The sequence below is a fragment of the Zonotrichia albicollis genome, chromosome 6, assembly GCF_047830755.1.
Source record: "Zonotrichia albicollis isolate bZonAlb1 chromosome 6, bZonAlb1.hap1, whole genome shotgun sequence".
Taxonomy (NCBI): Eukaryota; Metazoa; Chordata; class Aves; order Passeriformes; family Passerellidae; genus Zonotrichia; species Zonotrichia albicollis.
In genome coordinates, this window is record NC_133824.1 from 25,886,350 (window position 1) to 25,898,406 (window position 12,057).

The 12,057-nt window shown below is 36.3% G+C and overlaps 1 protein-coding gene across 28 annotated transcripts in view; it reads left to right on the forward strand.

Moving 5' to 3' along the window:
* Window positions 1-12,057, forward strand: part of GPHN (gephyrin) — a 271,807-nt gene that overhangs the window by 109,769 nt on the left and 149,981 nt on the right. For all 28 annotated transcript variants that reach the window (XM_074542808.1, XM_074542813.1, XM_074542812.1 and 25 more), the window contains one exon: window positions 1,952-2,009. In XM_074542808.1, coding sequence (XP_074398909.1) covers window positions 1,952-2,009 — 58 coding nt within the window. The remainder of the gene's footprint in view (window positions 1-1,951; window positions 2,010-12,057) is intronic.

Genomic DNA, 12,057 nt, shown 5'->3' on the forward strand with positions numbered 1-12,057 from the left:
GAGATATGTGAGCTGGAGCTATCAGTGAGAGATTGTTTATTTAAACAGTAACAGAATTTTTAATGTGTCTTTCTCTTTCAAAAATGTGGAATTGTGTTAGCTGACATTTTACTTTTTAAGAGAAGTACAATTTGAGCTGTAGCTTGGCAGATTCAGAGTTTGTTAAACTCTTAACACAAAACTTTGCAGAAATATTTGCATGGTGATGCTAATTAATGGTGTGAGATAGATGAGTTTACTGAGTCAAGTTTTTTTGGTTTCTTTGATATTCCAAGAAAGTTCTTAATAGTTGTGCCAAGGGTGGCAAATAAAGCAATTCCATGTTTCTGGAGTGCTGGCAATACAGGTTCTGTATTCGCCTTCTGCTAGAAGGCAGAAAGTCAGTGATTTTTGGGTACTCCAAAGTGCAGCCAGGAATGGATCTCAAAGAAGCACATAAAAGTTTCTTTCTTATGGATCTTATTCCAGCAGCTGTGGGACTGGTCAGGTGCAATGTCACCGTGCCATCTGAGCCACTGCTTGTCACGGTTTGATGGAGCAATCCTTCGTTGTGATGCTAAAGCTAATTTATTGTAGCTATCACTATAAACACTAGTTGAACCAAAGTAATGAAAAATAAAAGTTCTTGTTGGTACTTGCAGTGGCAAAAAAAGTTTCAGTTTCCTCCAACTTTAACCTCACATAATGGATGGCAGCAATGGAAGTTGCAGAGGAAATGGGAGAGAGCGATTGCTACACTCTTTGTCCATGATGAATTTGGACGTAGCCCTGCCTCTACCATGGAAATCACAGCTGATGTTACCTGGAACAGTGAGGGACTTCAGACTTTCCCTATACACAACTTCATCCTCTGTGTAAAACCGTCAAACAGTTCATTTACAGGAGAAGTGTGGAAAGGCAGGACTTCCGTGGAAAATCTTAATGTATTTTCTGTGTTAGTCTCCTCTTCTCTTTTTCACTTGCCTAAACAATATTTATAATATTTTCAAGATATAGAAAATAGATCTGTGTGGAAATGCTGACAATTAGAAAAATTCCAATAAGAGGGAGGTAATTCAAATGCACATTTGATAGGTGTCTACTGGTTTACAAAAAGAAGTTTCTTGTGTAACTTCTATTTTTGTAGGCTCCAGAAAATGAATAGTGTTGCTGTGTAGAGCCAGCAGGAGGTCATTAGTGCACTTATATTTTTAGGTCTGAATTGTCACCATCGATGAGACTGCTTCATGAAATAAAAGAAGCCATGTCTGCATGTCTCTGGGCAAAATGTAATATTAACCACCATTTATAGTACATGCTATTCATACATCTTCAGTATATGAGCTGTTCTTTACCAGGATTTTTGCAGGATTTCAAAAAGTAATTTCAGGGAGTTCCATGTAGGACAAAACACTCTATTTTTTCTGTCAGTGCCAGATATTACTCATCACCCACTTTTTTATTACCAGTCATTAACTGCAGAGATTTTTTCAAACAGGGAGGGTATAGAGTTGTGTGATTTGTCATGTCTGTACATGCACATTTAATTTAAAAAATTCAATTTCCAGAATTGTATTTTGATGCATTTCAAACTGTGTAGCAGCATAGTGAAATAACACAAAGTGCATCAGTCTTCAAACACTTAAAGTCATCCATGTGCCTTGGACAATCAACAAGAAATCATAGGATATGATGATTGCCATTAATATATGAAATACCAGCCTGATGATGATCATTTTGCTTGGCTGACGTAATTGTTAATGTGATAGATACCTTGTTTCTAGTGTTTATGTTAATCACACGCGGATTTTTTGTTGGATATAAAGAAAGTGGTTTTGCTTTTGATTTGGGATTTACTGGGTTTTTCCTCTAAATTGGTAGAAGGAATATTATGTTTTGGAAGAAGTGATAAGACTATTAACATACTATATTTTCTGTTACTGATTTTGAGAACTTTTTTTCCTGATTTCAGGTTGGGTGGGACTATATCTGCATACAAGATAGTGCCAGACGAAATAGAAGAAATCAAGGTACAGTATTACTGCTTTTCAACACTGATTTTCTTTCCTTGGAAAATTACAGAAATGTTACATTAAAAAGCCACGTTATTCCTTGCTTTGAAGTGTATCATAGGGGAAAGAGGAAAGTGTCATAAGGAAAATTATTAGATACATATTTATGCATCTAAAATAGAATTTTAGTTATTTTTACAAATACAGTTTACCTTCAGCTTAAGCTGACTTCAGCAGGATTTGTTTGATGCCAGAAACCTGTGTAATTCAACCTATTTCTGTTTTGCTACCTGAAGAGAGATGGAGCACTATGATGAACTATACTGAGTTATAGTTTCGTAAAAAAAATATATATAGTGTCCTTCTGCATTTCAGATCTAAAACACATCCATATTTTTCAATATTGTCTGTCCTGTGAAGTGGAAAGTATGAAGTAAAAAAATTGTTATAAGCTAAAAAAATTGTTATAAACTCTGTTTTTTGAGGAGTGATAGCAATAAATACTGAAGTTTACTTTCAAAGTAATGTGCATTTTAACAAAACTCACTTTAGCCAAGTCCACTCCTGAAACGTGCTTCAGCAATTTGTGTCAGTTTTGGTTTTCAGTGGAATGAAAGATGGGTACTGGGGGGAATTTGGTCTGGACCTGATAGCACAGTTTGTGTAGCTGATTCCTCATTTGGTTGTTAGTAGGTCAGTCTCACATATTGCTTGCTCATTGTGATTGCTTAACCCACTGTGCTGTTTCACATACTCGTTTTCAGCTGCTCAAAGAGAATTAAGAATACTTGTAAAATCTTATGAAGGGAAGTGACTGTATAATATCTGATGTAGACATGACTTTGCAGTGTGCAAATGGTGAGAATTTATTCCTCTTCAACTAGTATCAAACTCATTGCACAGTGACTGCCTGTGTCTGCATCAGTCAAAGTTATCACACCATAATGATCAAAATTTATTTTTGTCACCTAAGATTCATGGACTTCTCTATCCTGAATTTTATCAAGGGGAGCATGATTTATTACTGGATAGATCCACAATTCAAACTTTGGTCTTGGAATAAAAGAAAGAGGCTTTCAAAATTAAATAGGGGTATTTTCATGATGCTCAGAAAAACTATTTTAAAAATTATAAAGACCGTAAATCGCAATCTTTTTACTTTAATATAAGAAAAGCAATACCACTGATATTTTGTTAATGTTGAAGTTGAAGAAAGCTGATATTTCTGACTTCATTGTACTAAACTGAGTTCAGTGAACAAAGAAAAATGGAATGTTGGGAGGTAAGAAATAATTTTGCTTTTAGGAATTTATTGCAACATTAAGAGTCACAGGAATCTTCATCTGCTTAGGAGAACTGTTCTGAATTTTCAGCTTCTTCTTATTTAGCTGGTGTTTAAGTGCTTGAGATCCTAAGAAGCATCAAAGGACGGGTTACTCTTTAGTCTCAGTTGTGCCAGGATGTAAGTGTGGAAAAGGATTTCATTGTTCAAAGTCAGAGCTATTTAAAGTGCTGGGGGAGAATCCTTCCCTTTAATTGTTTCTGGTAGCTGTCCTGCCTTGTTCAGGTGGCGGGGTTTTGAGGTGGTGTTGGAAGTCAGGCCACTTCCCACACCTTAAATGGCTGGATTTCCCAAACTGCAGTATGTTATTTATATTAAACAACGCACTACTGGAAGATACCAAGACAGACAAATACATATTGGATATCAAGAAGTATTATTTCATCCATATCTGTTTTGAATAGCAGCTGGTAAACAGCAAGATGGAGTGTTCTTGCAGTAAATGTAGGGGGTCATTTTAACATCTGAAAGGCTCTCCTAGCTGATTTGAGTAGAAAAAGGAGAGAGGAGAAAATAGAAGGCAAATCAGCTTACTGGAATTTTGCTTCTAGAGAGAACAGAATCTTCTTCCATGCACCTTAATTCAATTATTTTGCCTCGCAACTATCTCTCCCCTATTTAACGTGAAATATTAAGGAAGTTAATTTGATGAAATATACAGAAATAATAGCTTCACTTTTAAAATCTCATTTAACTTGATGGATTGTTGAATTATATTTGAGTTGTATTTTCATGTTTTCTGATAGTCCATAAAAAGTAAACTGCTTTCCTAAATGGGAAAGGAGAAACTTCTTTAGACAGAGAGCAATAGTATTTTGACAAATAAATATGTCTCTTAGCATTTGCATGTGTTCTAGGAAAGATGGTAGAGTAACTCTTGCAGCTCAGAATAACTTATGAGGAAAACCAGTGTATTGATTTTGTCAATTCATGTAATTCATCCTAGGTAGAACCCTATTACAGACATGTGAATGGGGAGTACTTATGGTAGAAGTGATAACATGTACCCTAACTAATCTCATGCACCACACCAAGGTTAGGAAGGATTGTGTGGAACCAATCACCACTACACTTCCACAACATCTGTATCAGGCTGAAACAAAGTGTCTTGAAGCCTACCTTCCCTAGATTTTTGTCATAGGTACTTGGGTTCCCAAAGTGAGCACACTCAACAGGTAGCTTTACCTAGATACCATCTCAGGTTTCCCCCCTGGAAACTCTTCTAGAAGGTGGGTATGTCCTCTATCACATGATCTTCTACTTCAATAAAAGAAGCTTTCAGAGAATGCATAAATGGATATCCTACCATCTGCATTCCTGTCATTCCTCTACACCAGTTAAAGCAATGTCACTTCATTTTCAGTACCTGCTGGTTTTAAAATGCTTCCAGAACTGATGAAGATAGTAAATATAGAAACTGCAGCACATTCCTGAGAAAGTGTCATTGTTTTAACTTCCTCTAGACTTCTATTCTCATCACAATATTCATCCTGTAAGCAGGGAGCTTTTCAAACTACCAAAAAAGCATTGTCAGATTTCAGCCTTGTTCCTCACCCACTGTAATAGAATGTGCCTAAAGGAGAGATCTTCCAAGCCAAATGATTTTGTGTACATGGGGTCTGGCAAGCCTATCAGGCAACACTGGTTTTGATGAACAACATGGAGACTGTCTCAAGAATAAAGAGGAAATTTACAGATTATGTGATGTGCCTATAGATTTATGTCAACAGTATAATCTTGTGGTTTGTAGTGAGTATGGTCTTTTTGATTTCCACATTCTGCCATTACAAAGGAAATATATGATGTGGTGAAGGGTGGCTATTATAGGGGAAGACTCAGTCAATGAGAAAACCAGTCCTTAATAGATTCCTAAAAAGAAAATACTTGGTTTGCTAGGATTTGCAAGTCAAGAGCAGAAAGGAATTTAATTGTTTTGTGTTGACTTTTTATGTGCTTTCATATATACTTTTCATGTAGATGTATTCATGCATCTCATCTCAAGACCAGAAATGGATTTTGTAGCAGGTCCTTAAATCATGAAAGTAATATGCACAAGACAGACATTGCCTGGACATTTCTTTCCTATAATATTTGTGGCATGAGACAGATATTCCAGTGTAGAGAATAAAGTTAATAAATCTTGTTAGAAGTATTTTGTTAGTTATAAATTGTAGAATTAGATGTAAAGCAGTTTTGGAGCAAGATGGGAGAGGGGTTTTAATTCCATTAACCACCCTTTCGCACAGAGACACGCTTTATGCTCCCCAAGGAACATTCATAATTCTTCTATAGATACTATTTTAATGAAAACTTATATGCATAAAGTATTAAAGGTTGCATTTAGAACCACAGGCATTTTCCCCTGAATAATGGTAGGATAGCTCTCTTTTTTCTTTAGGAGTGCGTGTTAACTCAATTGTTTAATATATGAAAATTTTTAGGCACGTTCTTCTCAGATTGTCTTCAGTCTTTGACAAAGTAGACGCCAGTGATAATGATCCAAGAGTAAAAAATGATAAAAACTATGAGGAAGGGCAAAGTAGCCAGAAAGGAAATGGTGAAGGCTGTGTCTTCTTGAGAGGTCAGTTGCTCTATGTGACTTAGGAATTCAAAAGATTTAACTTTTCCACACAATCATTTTTAGGAACATCTTAGAAACAAAGGAAGTTGATTTCAGTGTCAGCGAGATGTATTTCAGAGCAAAGCTGTACTCCCTGCCATCAAAAATTGGCAGCTTTGATAGGATTACAATTAAAATCACTCTATTCCAAGACTTTCTCAGAAAACAGTTGGTTTGCCCACTTTGTGGTGTCATATACCTACATAATGCTGTATCCCAGAATCTGAGTTTTTTGCTGATAAGAGTAGCTGATGAAACTCATACAAACTTTGTCTGCAGCCAAGAAATACTGGCCTTGATCATTATCAAAGCATTTTCATAATTATCAACATGTGGCAAAAATAAGTAGTAATTTGACAGTAAGTGCCAGTTTGCAGTCCCATATTAAAAAAAAAATCACTAAAGAAAGGGAGTTGTAACTACTGTTGTGGATAGTTCACAAGAGCAGGGTTGTGCCTCAAAATTTATATTTATATTTATGAAAATATATCTCCACATTGGAGAGTGGGGCAGTATTTAGATATCTTTTGCATTTTCTGCAGAATCAGCCTTGCTCTATTTCAACAAGGAAGTGTGCTGTCATCCCAGTTTTGCGTAGGAGGTTAAGTCCTGGATCTGGTTTACTTCATCACTGTATGGATATTCACAAGTGTATCAGTACTGGCCAAGTGCTTCACAAAAAGTTTCTTCAAAGTTTATGATGGGAGGAATCAGAATTTGATGATAATACTGAGATTATAGTTTCATTATCTGTTGGATCCAGCACAAACAAAAAGGTTTGCCCACTCCAAATAAATTTTTTGAAGTGGTTCAAGCTGTTTGAAGTGTGTACTCCCACTAATCCTGAAGCACCAAGAAAATTTGCTGTTTACCTTGCAGGAATGACAATTGTGATTCTCAGTTTTTCTGCTCATGTTTTCCTTCTTCTGCATCTCAAATTATAATTACTAACTCACAGCACAAGAACTCTTACTAAGCATGACATAAAAGGGTATTATCCCTTGAATGTCTAGTGAGTATTAAGTAGCATCTCTATAGACTCTAAAGCTTACAGATACAAGTTTAAAAAGATTTAAAGGGTGTATGTGGTGGTCATATCCATTCCATTAGATTGCTAGTTATGTGTGTTGACAAAAACTGAGGACTTGTCTTCTACCTCTCTTAACATGCACTAATAGTCTGACCATCCAGTAGACAGCTTAATTATACTCCTGCATCTAGGTAAAGTTTCTAAAACCTTTTGCAAATGTCCTAACCAGTAACAAAAAGTTGACACTGAGATGTCAACTTAGTGTATGAAATCCCTGATAAACTTGCAGATTAGGTTTTCCTACTAGCCTCTTGGATTTTCATGAAGTAGACTTTCCTATGGACATGAATCTAACTAGGGCAATTGAGAAGTGGGATGTGTTTAGCTAAAACAACTTTGTCTCATCATATTTCCCTTTAATCAAAGTTCACCTGATGAACACACAAATTTCTTCCTGAGTTAATTTCTAAATCCTGAATTAGTAGAGTCAATCACTGACTAGTGTTCTTTTTCAAGTACATGTCATTGTTTAGATGACCAAAACCTGAGTTTTTACTTTGCTGTATTAATCCTTAATTATTAATCTGTTGTTACAGATGTTGTTTCCCTGCTAGAGAGAACTAAAGTTTTGTGTGGGATTGTGTGAGAAAATTGTCCAAAACTTTTATATAAAACAAAAACTTACTTTCCTTTAATTTTTCATCCACATGTATGCATTTGTGCTACAACCTGGAGATTTGCAACCCCTGCAGCATTAATAATGGCCATGCATTTGTGCTTCACTCTTGTAGATCTAGTCCACAGTTGATTATTTCTATTATATTGGATCATATTATATTGCTCCTAGACTGTGATTTCCTTATCTGTTGTATTATGTCATTTTTTCTTGTCATGAGCCCTTTGTTGATCTATGTTTTATTTCTTCTAAAACTGATTTTCCCCCTTTTTCTGGGAAGTGCAGTCCGGCTTCTGACTCTGCTTGGTGCCAAGCCTGGCTGTGCAAGCCTGACTAGTCCAGGCACAGTCTCACACCAGTGAAATACAAGTGTTTCATAGGAAAGCCTTTTCTGTTGTGAGTGGTTTTTTTTTCCCACCTATGAAGCCATTAGTAGTTGTGAATATCAGTTTTGACTTTTGGATTTTTTCTGCTCTGATAGGTTTGAGACTGCTTTTGTTTGGAGGATGTGACTATTCTCCATGCTATAACTTTTGCTATCTCAAGTTTCTGTATAGAAACTCCCTAGGGAGTACTCACTGAAGGGGCTTTTCATCTTCTTCTTTCTCTCATCTTCTGTGGATGATGGATACTCGCTGCAATCACAGACTCTCAACCAAAAAAAAAAAACACCTTTACAAAAAGAATGTAAAATGAGAGGTGGCTGAAGTGTCTATCAAACTCTGATCTAGGACTGCTGAATGTGTCGAAAACATTCCTCTGCTTTCCTGGCAAGGGCATCAAATGCCCAGACACTCTGGATGAAAGAGTATACTCACCAACTTTCCACATGAAAATAGGAATTGTCACTTTTTGTTTTCCTGCTGTCTTCCATCTTACGATGTATAGGCTTTGTGGCTTCAGAGGCTTCATGTCTCTAGAAATGACAGATGTGACCACCTCACCAAGTTACCTTGCTCTTCCAGGCTGTCTTGAATATAGAAAAGGCTGAAGCATTGTTATAAATTCCTGTCCCCTGATGTGAGTAGAATTTAAGCAAATGCATTTTGTATAGTATTGTGTGATTTAGTCTTATGAACATACAAAAGTTTAGCCTGTGATTTGCAGATCATGGAATATTGCCACATGGGGAAGGGAAGCACAGGAAGACTGTGCATCCATGGAAGTTCAAATGCAATGCTAACAAGACAAAATAACTTTAGAAATATTATTATTTGCTTTCTAAAACAAACAAAATAGTTCCGTATTTCTCCTGCAAAGAGAGAATAAAAACATCTGTAAGTTAATTTACAAGACAAACCTATTATTCATCCTTTAAGCATTTCTGGTTGCCCAGAATTTAAGCTGTTGCCCTTAAGAGGGGACATTAATGTGTATCAGATTTTTCATTTCCACAGAACTGTTTGTCTGTTCAGTCTTTCTTAATTAAATATGTCAGAAACAGGAATTGAAATCTGTTGTTTTCCAGCATAAAAAAAAAAAAAAAAAATCTGTCTCTCTCTGTGGCTGTAGTAACCAATTTTGTCTAAATTCCTCCTGGCTTTCTTTCATTTTCCATTTTTGCTAAATACATATCTTTGTACCAGCCATCACCTGAAACCTAGTTGTCTCCTAGGGCATCTTCTGACCAGGTCTTGTACTTTTCATCCGACTTCTCATACTGGGCAATGTTTGCAGTGCATTCTGTTCTCACTGCAAAAGTAATTCCTTAAATGGGATGTCACTTAGCATGAATGAGAGGAGAAAACATGCTCAGCTTCATTAAGCAGCAAATAGCTTTTGGCAAGTGTTTAAGTAAATCAAGTTTATATAAAAGCCCTAATAATTTTCCATGTGACCTGTTACATTAAGTTTTGGTTGGTTTTATTTACCCTGTAAGAATGCATTCTGATTATTCTTACTTAAGGTCTATGAAGGAAACTTAATGTTATCCTATCAAAACTGATAATGTCATAAGTAATTAAGAGCTTGACTGAGTTTGAGGGAGATCAATATTAGGTTCATTTCTTGTGGTAAATTTATTTCTGAAATTTATTCTTTTTATGATTGTCACAAGAGGTGAATGCTAGACCTATATAAGAGAGAAGGCCATCAGGATTGTTTTGGTTTGCTTTTCTTAAACAAAACCCCCAACCTTTAGATTCTTTATGCTGGTTCTTTGTATATAGGGAAAAAGAGATCAGGAGTGTTGTATAGGGTTTTTTGGTTTGGTGTTTGTTTTTTTTTTTTTTTAAATAGCCCTCAGTTGTACAGCTATTTACAGGTTGTATCTTAGTGAATTAAGAAAATTATTATTTGTAGAGAAATTAACTATTACTGCAAATAAGGACATTAAAATACTGAGTGTCTGGGTGACAAACCATCTGATAAAATTCAGCAGAGATTAGTGTTAAATGATGTGTATAGGAGATGTGAAAAAATCCCCAATTCCAATTTGCATATAAAATAGAAGCCTCTAATTACACTACTATGATCCAAGAGTGAGGGCTGAGCAGTGTGGTAACTATTGCTCAGTGTTCAGGGGCAGCTGAAGGGGCAGAGGCGTGGGAGTCATGGGCATGGACTGAGGAGAAGGGAACCAAGGCCAGAACGCTGAACTTCTCTTGTGCGTGAGCCTTTGGTGCCACACCATGTAGCATGTGAAGGGCCGTTCCCTTAATCACACAAATGGCACACTAGCACTGAAAAATACTTGGAGTCAGATTATAAAAATAATATAATTTATTGAAGCACTTTCATGTGAGGAACAGATAAAGAGAATGGGACAGAAATGTTCACAAGTGGCACATTTGGTTGCATTTCAGCAACATTCTTCCTTATTTATACTGTACATTTAAAATTAACTCTCATTCTTAATTTATGCAAATTTTAAGACTGCCTGAAAGCAGGTGCCAAAGTTTTGATTATGTGTTTTCTATTGGTTGATAATACACTGATTGTAAGGGGAAAAAAAAGAACATGCACAGCCCAGCAGAAACCAGTTTAATACACTGTATTTTCCTGAAAAAGATTTGCAACTGGCAGACTGCAAACAATTCTGCCAGGACAGTGTAGTTTATTTTGCTTTCATTGTATGTTTTCAGATGATTGTTGAGGTTGTGTTTTAAGTGATTGGAAAGCACAATAGGAAGAAGCTGCACCAGCCTCCCTGTGACATGCAAGTTTGTAAACTGTATGAATAGACTGATGCTTAGTACTTCAGTGTGTGATTGCACCTCATTCAACTTCTCTGATAACTAATTAGGGTTTTTGTGGGGTCCTATTTCTATTAGTGACCCTGTCATGTAGAAGATCCACTGCCTAAAACAGAATATGAAACATGAAATGTTTTTACCAGTAAACCAAACAAAAACTTCCTTTAAGGAGATATCATAAGGGAATGGTATAAAAGTATTGACATGTTGAACTGTGGCTACAGGCATTTTATTAGCCAAAATACTTTCTTATATCAGTTGCACAATATTGGTGTGAGATTTTGTGCTGATTAGCTGTGTCTGAGCACTGATGTAAAAAGAAAAATTAAAAGTGGATTCTATGTTTTATTGAGTATGTGGGGTAAGTGGATCTTCTCATCTCTGATAGTGCACAGAGCTGGAATGTTGGCTTAGCTGATGTCATAAAGGCTTCAAGAAATGGATGTCTTCCAGCAAAATAAAATCATAGCCAAATGTGTAGAGACAAATTTAAAAATGCCTGCCACCCTGTCCTTGATGCCAAGAGCTGAGCATCTCTCTTGAGTCGTGTCTGTGTTCCCAAGTCGAGCAAACCAATAAAACACATCTATCTATGAAGTAAAGCATGTGATGCTGGAGATCCAGCATACATCATATATTCTTTGATATATTTTATTTCAAACTATTTCTGGTATTATTCTGTGTGCCTGTTAACAGCTGAAGTGGATTATACATGCTGCTAAAGTCCGTCTTCCGAATAAGTTTCATCTGAAAGGATTCCAGTTCACATGATCAAAGTCTACTCTGCAATCTGAGCCAAAGTCTGTTAATCAGAGGTATTAAAAGGGCTGGTTTGTATTAACAGGCTGTGGTAGATGTGTCCCGAGCCTTCAGCCAGCGCTTGTGTTCCCATAACACTGCATGTCAGGTTGCAAATGTGAGATTCATCATACAGTACCCTTGTTACTAGTGAAACCCTATTGTCTGAGCTAAGTACTTAGAGAGTGCCAGCCCTTCTGGCAGACTATTCAAAGAAACAACCAAATTATTTTCTAGAACAGTAGTCTCCAAATGGTTTGATCATCTACCTCATCAGTAAAGAATTTTTGAACATTTAGCCTGCAAAAATGTATATTCTAATATTTTCCCCCTGAACTACAGTGAATCATAGAATCCTTTGTTTGGAAAAGACCTCAAAGATCATCCAGTTGAAACATCAGCCCCA